General features: G+C 44.2%; 1 protein-coding gene across 1 annotated transcript in view; it reads left to right on the top strand.

The window, feature by feature from the left end:
* Positions 1 to 16,643, top strand: part of LOC132821743 (dual specificity testis-specific protein kinase 1-like) — a 131,299-nt gene that overhangs the window by 92,483 nt on the left and 22,173 nt on the right. Inside the window, exons 6-7 of the mRNA XM_060834468.1 lie at positions 12,388 to 12,478; positions 14,885 to 14,968. Of these exons, the coding sequence (XP_060690451.1) occupies positions 12,388 to 12,478; positions 14,885 to 14,968 (175 nt within the window). The remainder of the gene's footprint in view (positions 1 to 12,387; positions 12,479 to 14,884; positions 14,969 to 16,643) is intronic.

The raw sequence follows: 16,643 nt of genomic DNA, 5'->3' as shown, positions 1-16,643 counted from the left end.
TTTCTTCACATCAACACAACTGGAAAGTTGTGTTACAAAGTGTATAGAAAGACAATTTCTGAAATATTGAATGGCACTCTGAAAGTTTCACAGGTCCTCCTACAATCCAACTTTGAACATCAGCATTTATTTCTCATTATTCTGTTTTGCCACCTGTACAATTTGGGGAGACATAAGGTTTTCACACCATCCAGGATTGCTGTCCTGTGATCACTGCTATATGCAATCATACAATCATAGAGCTGTACAACATGGATACAGACCCTTTGGCCTGACCCGTCAATGCAATCCAGATATCTTACATTAATCTAGTCCCATTTCCCAGCATTTGATCCATAGCTCTCCAAACCCTTGCTATTCATAGGAGAAAGTGAGGTCTGCAGATGCTGGCGATCAGAGCTGAAAATGTGTTGCTGTTAAAGCGCAGCAGGTCAGGCAGCATCTAGGGAACAGGAAATTCGACGTTTCAGGCATAAGCCCTTCTTCAGGAATGAGGAAGGTGTGTCCAGCAGGCTAAGATAAAAGGTAGGGAGGAGGGACTTGAGGGAGGGGCGATGGAGATGTGATAGGTGGAAGGAGGTCAAGGTGAGGGTGATAGGCCGGAGTGGGGTGGGGGCGGAGAGGTCAGGAAGAAGATTGCAGGTTAGGAAGGTGTTGCTGAGTTCGAGGGATTCGACTGAGACAAGGTGGGGGGAGGGAAATGAGGAAACTGGAGAAATCTGAGTTCATCCCTTGTGGTTGGAGGGTTCCCAGGCGGAAGATGAAGCGCTCTTCCTCCAACCGTCGTGTTGTTATGGTCTGGCGGTGGAGGAGTCCAAGGACGTGTTGTTATGGTCTGGCGGTGGAGGAGCGTGTTATGGTCTGGCGGTGGATGTGGCCCCCTCTATATTGGGGAGACAGGCCGCCTACTTGCGGAACGTTTCAGAGAACACCTCTGGGACACCCGGACCAACCAACCCAACCACCCCGTGGCTCAACACTTCAACTCCCCCTCCCACTCCACCAAGGACATGCAGGTCCTTGGACTCCACCGCCAGACCATAACAACACGACGGTTGGAGAAAGAGCACCTCATCTTCCGCCTGGGAACCCTCCAACCACAAGGGATGAACTCCAGATTTCTCCAGTGTCCTCGTTTCCCCTCCCCTCACCTTGTCCCAGTCGAATCCCTCAAACTCAGCACCGCCTTCCTAACCTGCAATCTTCTTCCTGACCTCTCTGCCCCCACCCCACTCCGGCCTATCACCCTCACCTTGACCTCCTTCCACTTATCACATCTCCATCGCCCCTCCCCCAAGTCCCTCCTCCCTACCTTTTATCTTAGCCTGCTGGACACACTTTCTTCATTCCTGATGAAGGGCTTATGCCCGAAACGTCGAATTTCCTGTTCCCTGGATGCTGCCTGACCTGCTGCGCTTTTCCAGCAACACATTTTCAGCCTTGCTATACATATACATAACCACATGATTTTTAATGTGGTAATTGTATCAACCTCTACCACTTCCTCTGGCAGCTCATTCCGTACACTCCCCACTCTCTGCATGAAAAAGTTGTCCTTTGGTCCCTTTTAATTTTACCCCTCACCCTAAACCTATGCCCTCTAATTTTGGACTCCCACCCTGGGGAAAATACCTTGGCTATTAACCCTATGCATGCCCCTTGTAATTTTGTAAATCTCTATAAGGTCACCCCTCAGCCTCCGAAGCTTCAGGGAAAATAGCCCCAGCTTATTCAGCCTCTCCCTATAGCTCAAATCCTCCAACCCTGGCAATATCCTTGTACATCTTTTCTAAACCCTTTCAAGTTTCACAATATCCTTCCTATAGCAGGGAGACAAGAATTAAGCACAGTATTCCAAAAGTGGCCTAACTAATGCCCTGTACAGCCGCAGCATGACCTTCCAATCCTATACTCAATGCACTGACCAATAAAGGCAACTCTGGTTTCTGTCCACAGATGCTGCCAGACCTGCTGAGTTTCTCCGGTAATTTCTGTTTTTGTTTTGTTTTTGTTTCAAATCTTCACGTCTGCAATTCTTTATCTTATTTCAGTGCCAGGCTGATGCACTTTCACTGTCCTGTGTTGTTTTTGGAAACATTAAAAAAATCCTCTCATTGTTCTATTTTAACTGCCATATTGTTAGTTAATTGATTCCAGTTTCATTGCTTTGGTTGCAAACATATCCTGGATGAGGTTCCCAAATTGTTATGGTTCAAGATGGGATAGTTGAAACAGTTAAACTCCTCTTGAATGATGAGACATGAACCGATTCCCTTTCCCTTTCTTATTTTCCCCCCACCCCCCCGCCACTTAATTGGTCGCAACAAGATTAGTTGAAAAAGATTCCATTCCCTTCTGGATGCCTTTCTTCCATACCAAATAAACATAAGTTTTAAGAGCCACCAATTTAACCAGACTTTTGTTAATTGCTACAGATAACCTGAAATACTAATGCAACGTGTGTGTGCACACACACAATAATAGGTGAGTCCAGAAAGATAAAAACCTTTTTTAAAAAAAAGGTATATGGATCAATCTATGAATTGTTTATGAAGAATGTTGCAGTGAAGGCTGCCAGTAATGTTTACATTGGTTGTTGAGCAGTCGTTTTTATGATCCCTAGTTATGCAGAAAGGTTAAGATTCTGTACTACTAATTCCCTTCAAATGTAATTGAATTTCTGTATTCCGGCTGAAAGAGTCCTTTTTGTTGTCCTGTTTCCTTTTGTCTGGCTTGCAACAGCCAAGATAGTAGACAGCAATTACCTACAATACAGGTGTGACCGAGTTTTTTTTTGATTGTGAATGTCCCAATATTAACATTCAAATACAGGTCGGCACAACCAGAACATTCAGTTCCAGCAGAGCCAAAACTGGATTCTTATCCACTATCTTTGTGCTTTTCAAAAAAAAATAATCCATGGGATGTGAGCATTACTAGCTGGGCCAGCATTTATTGCTATCCCTAGTTGCCTGTGAGAAACTGCTAAGGACTGTCTTCTTGAATTACTGCAGTCCATTTGGTATAAGTACACCCCAAAATGCTGATTTATACACACATAGACACACATTTATATGGATAAATGAGTTGACTTTCTGGATGTTGATCTTGAGGGATTTGGCAATGGTAATGCCATTGAATGTCAGGAGTGATGGTTGGAGTCTCTCTTGTTGGAATTCGTCATGGTGTGGTATAAACATGCCACTTGTCAGCCCAAACTGGGATTTGTCCAGGTCTTGTTTCATGTCGTCATGGATTGCTTCAGTATGTGAGGAGCCATGAATGGCACTGAATATTGTTCAATGATGAGTGAACATCTCCACTTCTGACCTTACAATGGAGGGAAAACCATTAATGAAACAGCTGAAGATGGTTGGGCCCAGGACATTACCCTGAGGAAGTCCTGCAGAGATGTACTGTAGTTGAGGTGATTGACCTCTAACAGCCACAACTGTAGTCTCCCGATTTCCACTGATTCTGGTTTTGCTACAGCTCCTTGGTGCAACTTGGTCAAGTGCACCCTTAAGGGCAATCACTCTTTACCTTTATTACTCTTCTTCAAAAAGAACAACCAAAATGTGACTACAGGGAATAGTTTTCTGTTCAGCAGGAGCCTGTCATTATGCTGTAGTCATAAAATCTCACTCTAATCTGTTTTTGGCTTGCTGCTTCCCCCATCTTGAAGTTTCCTTTGCATCCGTATGTGTGACATTTCATGGGTCTGTCTTGGGAGATAGCCATTTATGGCTGATACTGCCCTACCTTTAAAAAAACCAGCTTTTTGAATTACAAGTTAAACATGCCCACATTACTTCAGGGTTGCAGGGTCATGACTGTTGTAACACTTACCAGCCAGATGAATGAAATAAAATCCTTTCTCAAGTTATTACCGAGTTGGAAAAAGAATTAAGTTTAAAACAACAAATACACATATACGCCTACACTTAATTTCTTCGCCTTGGTTAATATTGTCTTTTCAGTTATAGCCAGGTCTCTTGAGGCTTTAGGCAGGGTGTCTGCAATCATATTTTATTTCTTGATAATGCAGGTTATTTTCCCCTGGTATAGCTGAAGTAGTAAACTCTTAACAGAATAACTGCTGATCTTAAGCTTTCCACAAAAGTTAACTGGTTAGTACAGAGGTCATAATAGACTGTCTTTGTGTCTACTGTAACCTTACATTTGAGAGCCAGTTTGAAACTTTTCACCCCATATTATCTTTGCTTTTCCCTGTAGTGGGTCTGTCAGTAGCACAGCTACCATGCTTAAGTCTGGGATAAACGATCAGAAAAAGTTCACACATTCCTGAGATCCTTATGATTTCCTATATTGCAGAAATGGGAACTCACTGCTGCTTCTACCTTTGTTGCCCTGAGCAGTACTGGTCCTGGACCCAGCACGTCTACCAACAATTACTTGGACCTTAGCAAATTTATCTTTCGCAAGATTGACTGCTCAGAGAAAGTAGGGACTGCACATGCTGGAGATCAGAGTCCAAGAGTGTGGTGCTGGAAAAGCACAGCTGGTCAGGTGGTATCTGAGGAGCAGGAGAGTCGACGTTTCAAGTATAAGCTCTCATCAGGAATGAGAGGGTGGCCCAATGGTGCTGAGAGATAAATGGGAAGGGTTTGGGGATGGGCGGGGGGAACGGTAGCTGGGAATTCGACAGGTAGATGAAGGTGGGGGTGAAGGTGATAGATTGGAGAGGAGGGTGGAGCGGATAGGAGGAAAGGAAGATGGGCAGGTAGGACCATTCTAGAGGGTGATGCCAAGTTGGAAGGTTGGATCTGGGATAAGATGAGAGGAGGGGAAATGAGGAAACTGGTGAAATCCACGTTGATCCCGTATGGTTGTCGGGTCTCAAGGTGGAAGATGAGGCGTTTTTCCTCCAGGGGTCGGGTGGCTAGAGTTTGGCTGGAGAGGAGGCCCAGGACTTGCGTGTCCTGGTGGAGTGGGAGGGACAGTGAAAATGTTCAGCCACAAGGCAGTGGGGTTGTTTTGTGCGTGTCCCCCAGAGATGTTCTCTGAAACGTTCTGCAAGTTGGTGTCCTGCCTCCCCAATATAGAGGAGACCACTTCGAGAGCAACGGACACAGTAGATGACTTATGTGGAAGTATGCCTTATCTTCCACCTTTGGGACACTCCAACTATGGGATCAATGTGGATTTCACCAGTTTCCTCATTTCCCCTCCCCCACCTAGCCCAGGAAGTGCTGTATTATTGGAAGCATTGATATTTGGATAAGATGTTAAAGAGAGGTCTGGTTGGTTCTTTGAAGTGGACATGAAACATTTCAGATTCTGGATCAGTGGTGCTGGAAGAGCACAGCAGGTCAGGCAGCATCCAAGGTGCAGTGAAATCGACGTTTCAGGCAAAAGCCATTCCTGATGAAGGGCTTTTGCCCGAAACGTTGATTTTACTGCCCCTCGGATACTGCCTGAACTGCTGTGCTCTTCCAGCACCACTGATCCAGAATCTGGTTTCCAGCATCTGCAGTCCTTGTTTTTACCCCCATGAAACGTTTCAGGGCAGTATTTTGGTGTCTATGCCAATACTTCTCTTTAAACTGACATGATTAAAAATAGGTTATTAGGTCATTTACTCATTGCTGTTTGTGAAACAGTCATGTGAAAGGCCCACACTCTGAAAGCAGCTCATTCGCTACAAAATGCTTTGAGATATCATGTGGTTGTGACAGGCACAATATAAGTAATTTCATTTTTCTGCAGTGTATCAATATTGGGACATGATTTTTCTGTGGTTAGTTAGCATTAATGTGGTGCTGCAGCTTCATTCTCAGGTTTCATGGTGTTGTTGGAACCTGTCTGCATTCTACAGTTTATGACATGTTCCAGACCTATCCTGCTATTATGCTACATATAAACCATCCCTGACCCTTGATGCATTGCAGCTTGTCATACACTGTAGCATAGGACGTGTTCATGCTCAGCTGCTTTGAGTATAATCACCGTACATAATGGTGTGTTATCACAACATCTCTTATGCTTGCTGTCCCTGTAATAAATACTTAGAATCATCATTATATACTCTCCTAAAGTTGCCTCCCATCAAAAGTGTCTGAGCATTTATTTAGTAGGTCAGTGTGCTCAAGTGATAATGGGTCAAACGTGTTTTTGAAAAAAGTCAGTTGTTGTGAGGTTATTAATTGGAAGGGAAAAGTATTTTCCAGTTACATTCACATCTCTAGAATTGATACAAAAAGCTTACTCTGTGCATAACTTTCTTACTCATTTATGGAGTGATAGAGTCGCACAGATGTACAGCACGGAAACAGACCCTTCAGTCCAACTCCTCCATGCTGACCAGATATCCCAATCTAATATATTCCCACCTGCAAGCACCTGGTTCCATATCCTTCCAAACCCTTCCTATTCGTATACCCATCCAGATGCCTTTTAAATGTTGCAATTGTACCAGCCTCCACCACTTCCCTTGGCAGCACATTCCATACACATACCTCCTGCGTGAAAAACTTGCCCCTTAGGTCTCTTTTACATCTTTCCCCTCTCACCCTAAACCTATGCCCTCTAGTTCTGGACTCCCCAACCCCAGAAAAAAGACTTTGTCTATTTACCCTATCCATGCCCCTCATGATTTTATAAACCTCTATAAGATCATCCCTCAGCCTCCGCCGCTCCAGGAAAAACAGCCCCAACCCATTCAACCTCTCCCTATAGCTCAAATCCTCCAACCCTGGCAACATCCTTGTAAATCTTTTCTGAACCCGTTCAGGTTTCACAACATCATTCTGATAGGAAGGAGACCAGAATTACGTGCAATATTCCAAAAATGGCCTAACCAATGTCCCGTACAGCCGCAACATGACCTCCCAACTCCTGTATTCAATACTCTGACCAATAAAGAAAAGCATACCAAACGCTGCCTTCACTATCCTATCTACCTGCGACTCCACTTTCAAGGAGCTACGAACCTGCATTCCAAGATCTTTGTTCAGCAACACTCCCTAGGATCTTACCTATATCAACTTTTTTTTCCATTATCTATAACCTAGTTCAAGTTAGAATTATTTTAAATATGTAAAATCATCATTGTGTTTGTTCAGACTGATCCATAAGGTCCTATAGATTGTTTGCAATGATTTATGAAAAATGTTTTACGACCTTTTTTCAGTAGAATTAGAGTCAGAGTTGCACAGCATGGAAACAGATCCTTTGGTCCAACCAGTCCAGATTTTTAAAATTATTTGCCAGTATTTGGCCCACATACCTGTAAATCCTGTATACCCATCCAAAAGCGTTTTAAATGTTATTGTACCAGCCTCCACTGCCTCCTCTGGCAGCTCATTCCATACACAATCACCCTCTAAATGAAAAGTTGACTCTTAGGTCCTCTAAACCTTTCCCCTCTCACCTGAAATCAAGGCCCTCTAGTTTTCGACTCTTCCCTATTGTGGTGAAGTACATCAATTAAATTTATCAACTGATTTTCCCAAGTTGTAATGCTTTCATTGAAATCTTTCTTGAAGATCTCAACTTTTACATTTTTCCTTAGACCTAGTAACTTAAAAATATGACCACTCTAAATCATCTAAACACCAAATGAAGCAGGCAAGTAGCATGAAAGTAGCAACTTTCCATAGTAAGGAATACTAACTACCCTGTTGATAAGGTGAATGCAGATCAAGTTTAAGTACAAATTAATCTATGTACATAAGGGTCCTTTTTGTCCTGAAGAACCGGTTTCAAATGTTTCGGTGCTTCCGTCACCACACAGTAAATTCACACAGCTTGACATACTGTTAAATGACAGCAGGTTCACATATTACCTGGATATAGAATGAGATGTTGAAATGCACTCCTTGAGAATGTGAAGGAAGGTACAATCAGGTTTTAAAAGGGAATTGGATAAGCATCAGAAGAGGAAAGAAATTTGCAGGTTGCAAGTAAAGTGCAGGAGAGCAAAACCCGCTAAATTGTTTCTGCAAAGAGCAGCCTGGACACTAAGCACTAAATGGCCTTCTTCTGCACTGCAAGTATTCTATAAATCCAGACAGCATCTGTGGGAAATAAGTGTTAACACTGCAGACCAATAACCTATCTTAAGCCTGGAAGATAAGAGTTCTGAAACCTTTTAATCAATTATGAATCCAAGGGAAGTAGGGTGGAGGAAGGCACGGAGGATGGCATGCACAGGCTGGGTGCTGCACAGTAAAGACAGAGAGAAGGACTGCCATAGAATGGAGAGTAGATTACCTCATTCTCCCCATAGAGATTAGAGATGTTCCTTTTGAAGAATTTTTGCATTCACATAATACTTTCACACACACTTTTCCTGAGTTGCAAGATTCCAGGTTCACGTCCCACTCCTGCTCTTGAGCACATGAGACTGACACTCCAGTGCAGTACTGAGGGAGTGCCACACTGTAGAAATGCCAACTTTCAGATAAGACATTATTGTGAGGCCCATCTGCCTGCTTGGGGGATAAAAAAAATCCCATTGCACTATTTCAAGCAGGAGCAAGGAAGTCCTCTCCAGTGCCTGGCAAATATTTATCCCTCCATTAACAGAGCAAAACCCAGGTTATCTGGTCATTACCACAACATTAATTTATTGCTGCTTGTGCTCAGGTTAGCTGCCATATTCCCCACATTGAAATAGTGACTGCACTTCAAAAAGTACTCCACTGGTTGTCTCAACACCTAATAGTTGTGAAAAGTGTGATATAAATGTAAGACTTTAAGATTAGAGGGTTCAGGATATTTTGACTGAAGTTATACAGGCATAACACAGCAGGCCAGGCAGCATTCGAGGAGCAGGAGAATCGACGGGCATATGTCCTTCTTCAGGAATGAGGCTGGTGTGCCAAGCGGACTGACTTACAAGGTAGGGGGGAGGGAATTTGGGGGAGGGGCACTGGGAATACAATAGGTGTAAGGAGGTGAGGGTGATAGGTCGGAGAGGGGGTGGGGGCGGAGAGGTCGGGAAGAAGACTGCAGGTCAAGATGGCGGTGCTGAATCCGGGGGTTGGGACTGAGTTAAAATGGTGGGTGGGGGGAGGGGAAATGAGGAAGTTGGAGAAATCTGCATTCATCCCGTGTGGTTGGAGGGTTCTTAGGCGGAAGATGAGGCGCTCTTCCTCCAGGTGTCGTGTGGTCAGGGTCTGGCGATGGGGGAGGCCAAGAACCTGCATGTCCTTGGTGGAATGGGAGGGGAGTTAAAGTGTTGAGCCACGGGGCAGTTGGGTTGGTTGGTGCGGGTGTCCGAGGTGTCCCCTGAAACGTTCCGCAAGTAGGCGGCCTGTCTCGCCAATGTAGAGGAGATCACATCGGGTGCAGCGGATGCAGTAAATGATGTGTGTGGAGGTGGAGGTGAATTTGCGACGGATATGGAAGGATCCATTGGGGCCTTGGAGGTGAGGGGGGAGGTGTGGGGGCAATCTTTGCACTTCTTGCGGTTGCAGGGGAAGGTGCCAGGAGTGGAGGTTGGGTCGGTGGGGGGTGTGGACCTGATGAGGGAGTGGTCTCTCCACTGCATCTCCTCCACTTCCCGCACCTCCGCCTTTTGAACCCCGCCCCTCCAATTGCCACCAGGACAGAACCCCACTGGTCCTCACCTTCCACCCCATCAACCTCCAGATACATCGTATCATCCTCCGTCATTTCCGCCACCTCCAAACAGACCCCACCACCAGGGATATATTTCCCTCTCCACCCCTATCAATGTTCCAGAGAGACCACTCCCTCGTCAGGTCCACAACCCCCACCAACCCAACCTCCACTCCCGGCACTTTCTCCTTCAACTGCAAGTAGTGCAAAATTTGCGCCCACACCTCCCCCCTCACTTCCCTCCAAGGCCTCAATGGATCCTTCCATATCCGTCACAAATTCACCTGCACCTCCACACACATAATTCACTGCATCCGCTGCACCCGATGTGGCCTCCTCTACATTGGGGAGACAGGCTGCCTACTTGCGGAACATTTCAGGGGACACCTCTGGGACACCTGCACCAACCAACCCAACCGCCCTGTAGTTGAACACTTTAACTCCCCCTCCCACTCCACCAAGGACATGCAGGTCCTTGGCCTCCTTCATTGCCAGGCTCTGACCACACGACGCCTGGAGGAAGAGCGCCTCATCTTCTGCCTAGGAACCCTCCAACCACACGGGATGAATGTAGATTTCTCCAGCTTCCTCATTTCCCCTCCCCCCACCTTATCTCAGTCCCAACCCCCGGATTCTGCACCATCATTTTGACCTGCAATGTTCTTCCCAACCTCTCCACCCCACTCCTTCTCCAGCCTATCACTCTCCCCCCTCCCCTCCTTCCCCCTATTGTATTGCCAGTGCCCCCACCCCCACCTTTCTGTCAGCCCGCTTGGCACACCAGCCTCATTCCTGAAGAAGGGCATATGTCCGAAATGTCGGTTCTCCTGCTCCTCGGATGCTGCCTGACCTGCTGTGTTTTTCCAGCACCACATTTTTCAACTCTGGTCTCCAGCATCTGCAGTCCTCACTTTCTCCTCGTTATACAGGCATAGTCCAATGTTTATTTTAAAGACTGAAGTTCGGGATTAGTTTGAGATAATCTTCTGATTTTAAATTTATTATTTATTGCCCAATATCAAAACTGACAACACTGTTGATTGCAGTGTGGTATTGGTGGTTGAAGCAGAGTGTTCCTTTACAACACTTGCTGAGTAAATGTCACCTGGGGGTGTAATTAGTTTGACATATTTACGTAGGCTCTTAATTTAAAATGTTATATCAGAAGTATACTATAATTATGTTTGGCTAAAAAGAAAGATGAGTTAATATCCTCATGGGTCTAGATGATTTTGTGTGACCTGTTTGGAGTCCCCACAGTCTGGGATGATCTCATGCTGGCTGGTGAGCCTGGTTTCTGCTGGATGAACCTGGTGTTTCACGGCTTGATGTTTAATAAGCTCGTAAACATTTTGGTACGACATTTTGATTTTTCTCTGACCTTTGGTTAAATGAGATATTTGTTGAGTGGAGCTGTTAAATCAGCAGTTAGATGACAGCGTGGGCCCTCTGGCAACCTATAAAATGTCTCCCATTTGATTGGGTCATCCATATACTTGTCAAGATCACTCACAAGAGAAGAGCAAATCTCAAAGGTCAAACTCCAATTGCTCAGCAGGCTGCCTCTAATAAAGTAGGTCAGAATGTAACATTGAATTTGCTCATAAAGTTTGTAGGACTGGTTCTGACTGAATGCTGAAGCCCAAGTTTGTTTACTTTTAAAACCTTTTAACTTAGTAAATTGATGTACTTTTCAAAGCGATGCTAATTTTTATCTCCACTCGAAGGCTGGGTGCAGAGATACCTAATAACTCAGGATTACATCCATCTAGAGAAACTTGCATCAGTAAAGTTATGGTCCTTCACAGGAGCATAATGAAATGAAAATACGATGCCAAGCCTTGTAAGGAGTTATAAAATGATGGAAGATGTATTGACAGTACTATCAAGTGCCACCTTTTTAACAATAACTTGCCCTAGGAAGTTGGGTGCATTCTGCCAGCCTCTTTCAGTTCCTGACCTCATTACAGCCTTGGTCAAAACACTAAGGAGCTGAATTCCAGAGGTGAGGTGAGAATATCTTGGCATCAAGGCAGCATTTGATAGAGTATAATATAAAGGAGCCAAATTGGAATCAATGGGAACTGGGGAGTAATCTTCCCACTGAATGGGAGTCATACCTGGCACATAGGAAGATGGTTGTGGTTGTTGGTGAGTCATCTCAGCTCCAGGACATCTCTGCGGAGTTCCTCAGGATGGTGGCTTAGTGCCCAACCATCTTCAGCTGCTGTATTAATGACCTTCGCACCATCATAAGGTCAGAAATGAAGATGTTTAATGTATAATGTGCAGCACGGTGGCACAGTGGTTAGCACTGCTGCCTCACAGTGCCAGAGACTCGGGTTCAATTCCCGCCTCAGGCGACTGTGTGGAGTTAGCACACTCTCCCTGTGTGGGTTTCCTCCGGGTGCTCTGGTTTCCCCCCACGGTCCAATAATGTGCAGGTTAGGTGAATTGGCCCTGCTAAATTGCCCGTAGTGTTAAGTGTAGGGGTATGGGTCTGGGTGGGTTGTGGGTCGGTGTGGACTTGTTGGGCCGAAGGGCCTGTTTCCACACTGTAAGTAATCTAAATCTAAAATATTTGCACCAATTTTTGTGGTGTATGCAAATTTAGCCATATTATATTAATTTACTTATTAGTAAAAATGACTTGAACTATATGTTGTAACTAGTATATATGTAGTGAACTTAGTCTACATTTGCTCTCAACACTTTTAAAGTTGGTCGAAATTGACCTGAAGCTGAGCAGTGTCCAACAGATGAAGTCCTCACTTGCTGCTGTTGTGTGTTCTGTCCTAGTGGTGATGGGGAGAAGGAGCGCTTGGCTGTGGTTGGATCACCCTACTGGATGGCACCTGAGGTCCTGAGAGGAGAGCTATATGATGAGAAGGTAAAACCAGGCAGCTGAAAGAAGAATAGTCATATATCCAACGCAAAACGTTTACACAGTTTAGATTAGATGATTTCTCTGTTAACTGGCAGACTTGCTGAGTTGCTCTGGCATATCTTGGTTTTATTTCAGATTTCCAGCATCCACTGTATTTCACTTTTATTTAACCAAAAGTACCAAGTAACCACTCCCCACTAACTCATTTTCCTAGTCTGGTACTGAGAAAGAGATTGATAGAGCTTTAACTGGAACTGAGCCCAATCACAGTCCACAGACAAACGCCCAAAGAAATTCAATGTCATAAGTCGAACAAGAGAAATACTTTACATAACAACAGGTCTCCTTATGGACCTTGAGTGAAGTTGTTTCTCTCATGGATGTGGAGAGTGAGAGATAGTGATACTGTTTATAACACACTTAATATCATTGTTTACCTGCTCCAAACCTCCTATGTCCACATCCTCTCTCACCAGCATCCACTGATGCCTAAATGGCTTTTGACCAGAGTTTATGACACTGGAGTAGATAAAGTAGATTGTCTGCCCCTGTTTATGTCCTGGAACAGATTGCTCAAAGATCTCTAGGTCTGAATAAGTTTGCAGAGTGAAAATTTCAAAATATGAATATTCTTTAAAAATCTGAATTGTTTTTACTTTTTTTTATATCGACTCATTCAGAGATTACACACCACTAGAGCAAGTGAGACATGAACCCAGGCCTCCACTTTTAATTTTTCCATCCTTGTAAATTAATGGAAGTTACTTGACAGATGTTTTTAATTTAAAATTCAGCATTAACCTGGCACTAATGCTTAACATCAGAGAAGTGTGGAGAAGGGTCAAAGAGTGCGGTGCTGGATAAGCACAGCTGGTCAGCCAGCATCCGAGAAGTAGGAGAGTCGACGTTTCAAGCATCAGCTCTTCATCAGAGCTTCTGCTCGAAACATCGATTCTCTTGCTGTTCAGATGCTGCCTGACCGGCTGTGCTTTTCCAGCACTGCACTCTTCGACTCTGGTCTCCAGCATCTGTAGTCCTCACTTTCTCCAACTGTGGAGAAGGGACTAATAGGGATCTAATAAAAATAATTTCCACCGTCCTCCCAAAGATACTTGTTGAGGTGCCTCATCAGTGACCTCTGTGTCACCATAAGGCCAGCACAGCAATGTCTGGTGCTGATTATGTAATGCTCAGCACCACTCACAATGACTCTGATAACAAAGCAGTTCATGCCCACATGTACTAAGATCTGGATGACATCCAGGTTTGGCCTGATAATGTGCAAGTAACATTCACATGTGTGCCAAGCAATTAGCATCTCCAACAAGAGAGAATTTAACTATCACTTCTTGATGTTGACTGGTATTAACCATGACTTAACTACTACAATCAACATCCTTCTGGTTACCATTCACCAGAAACTGAACTGGACCAGGTCAGTGGAATCCTGCAGCGAGCAATTCACCTGCTATCTCCTCAAAGCCTGTCCAACGAGGCAGCTATTAGGAGTGTATTGGAATACTCTGCATTGCCTGGATTTGTGCAGCTCCATCAACACTTAAGAAGCTTGATACTTTTCAGGACAAAGCAACCCAATTGATTGGCATCCACCATCTTGCGCATTCACTCCATGCCCCACTGATGGTACAGTGGAAGCATTGTGTACATCTACAATATGCATTGCAAAAACACAACAAGATCCTTAACCTACACCTTACAAACTCATAACCACTATAGGGCAAAGACAGCACATACATGGAAATACCACCACCTACAAATTCTCCTCCAAACTATGCACCATCCTGACTTGGAAATATATCATTGTTACTGGAAATATGTCTTTGACCCACTGTTAGTGTATCAAAATCCTGGAATTCCCTCCCTAATGCGTTATGGCTGTGCCTACTTTCAAAGGACTGCAGCAGTTCAAAAAGGCAGCTCTCAATAGCAACTAGGGATAGGTAGTAAATGCTGCTCCAGCCAGTGGTGCCCACATCCCATGCATGAAATAAAAACAAAACAGCGATAGGCAGACATAGTAATAAGGCTAATAATCCAGAATCCCATGTTTTGGGGACATGAATCCCACCATAGCAGATAGGGAAATTTGAGTTCAATTAAAATCTAGGATTAAAAGCTGTCCTAAAGGTGACCATATAGCCACTGTCGACTGAGCTAAAAATCCATCTGCCTACCTGTGATTCTAGATCTACTCAGCAACATAGTTGACACTTAACTGCACTCCTAGGCAATTAGGGATGGTCAATAAATGCTGGCCTAGCCAGCAACATTCTCATTCTATGAACAGAAAAGTTGGAATAGTAAGGCAGAAACAAAGCTAATGTGCTACAAATATCAGGCTTTAAAATCTCCCTTTAGTCATTCTGACTGCACATATTCCTGTTGCAGACGGATGTCTTCGCTTATGGCATCATTTTGTGCGAGATCATTGCTCGGATACCAGCTGATCCAGATTATCTGCCCCGCACTGAGGTAAGAACAACTCTCATTTATTTTAGTGCTTTTAAAATAGCAAAATGTCAAAAAATATGAGAAGATAATCAGACAATAATTAACCAAGACATGACAGGAACTGTTGAGACAGTTGACCAAAATCTTGGTTCAGTGAAGAGGATTTTAAGGAGCACTACAAAAACGTTTAGAGGTGGAATTCTGGAGTTTAGGGCCTAAACTGCTGCTGATGGAACAAAGGAAATCAGGATGCATAAAAGGCCAGAATTTGAGAAATGGAGACCTTGGGAGAGTCATAGGGTAAGGGGAGGATACCGCTGTAGGCCCCAAAGAGGTTTAAACATGAAAATTTTAAAATCAAGATGTTACTAGTCCAGGAGGCAGTGATGGTCAGTCAACACAGGGCACTTAGTGAATAGTGCTTGATACGAGTTCAAATATGGGCATGAAAATTTTGGATGACTTCTCACAGGGTGCATTATGGAAGGCTGAATGTTACCAAATTGGCCCCAATAATGTGCTATTATGAACCTTATCTCTAGCTATCACTGACCATAAGGTGGAGTTATGTGACCGCAGAACATGGTCATTGCAGAATTTCACTTTTCTATAATTCAGTGATGAGAAATCAAAACCAGAACATGCTAGTAACACTCAGCAGGTCAGGCAGCATCCATGGAGAGGAACAGAAATAATATTGCAGATTGATGACCCTTCAATATCTGGGATGAGGAAAGTATCTTGTGGTTATTGCTGTCATGGAATAAGGCAAACGTAGCACCAAACAGCTTCTTTCTGGTGGCTTTATCGGGTGTGATGAAGCCGACCAGCAAGAGGCCAGCATTGGAGACCTGATGAGGGGGGGTTACAGTGACAGGGAGGACACAAGATCATGGCACCATTCACAAGGCCTCTCTCCTTGATAGTAGGGCTCACTCTCTATATACATGCTACCTGTATCCATCTTTGAGTTACAGCTCATTGCAACCATATTCATCTTTTTGAGTCCACAGATCATCGTGCTATACCTGCCTTTCACACTGTATAAGTATCTAACTTCGATGATATAGCTCACGCCTATATCCACTATCAGTGGTAGAGTGCACAATACCATCATCTGCTTTCACTGAATCTGTATCTGGAAGGTACAGTTTACCACCAGCTTCCATCTTCTATGGTAGAGCCTTGACCCAGGTTTAGTGAAACAACTCAATGTCTCCATTCACCCTTGGTGGTTTTTTTCAATGACCTCTCAAAGTGTTTGAATACAATTTTACTGACTGTTCCTTTTATATCCATTTGAGCATGGCAGTGCCTCTCTAAAATGTCCAACCAGTATTTATAAAAGATAATATTGTAATCCTACCAATTCATTTAAACCTATGATCCAGGCATTAATTTCTCTACTAAGGGAAATGGACACTTCTTTCCAATCCATGAAGGCTCTTTAAAATTTTATGCATCTCCTGTTTACATGTGGGTACTCCACTATGACCATCAAGCCAGGAGATCAACCTTCATTCAATGGAGAGTAGAGGAGAGCATGCCAGGGATACCTAAAAATGAGATGTCAACCCAGCAAAGCTACCCAACAGGACTAGAGTGTGGTGGTGGAAAAGCACAGCATTCGAGGAGCAAGAAAATCGATGTTTCAGGCAAAAGACCTTCAACTGTACTCACTTTCGCCTCCCAACAG

This window comes from Hemiscyllium ocellatum, chromosome 2 (genome assembly GCF_020745735.1).
Source record: "Hemiscyllium ocellatum isolate sHemOce1 chromosome 2, sHemOce1.pat.X.cur, whole genome shotgun sequence".
NCBI classification, from domain to species: domain Eukaryota; kingdom Metazoa; phylum Chordata; class Chondrichthyes; order Orectolobiformes; family Hemiscylliidae; genus Hemiscyllium; species Hemiscyllium ocellatum.
The sequence above is the reverse complement of the archived record's forward strand: the minus strand, read 5'-3'. Positions and strand labels throughout refer to the sequence as shown.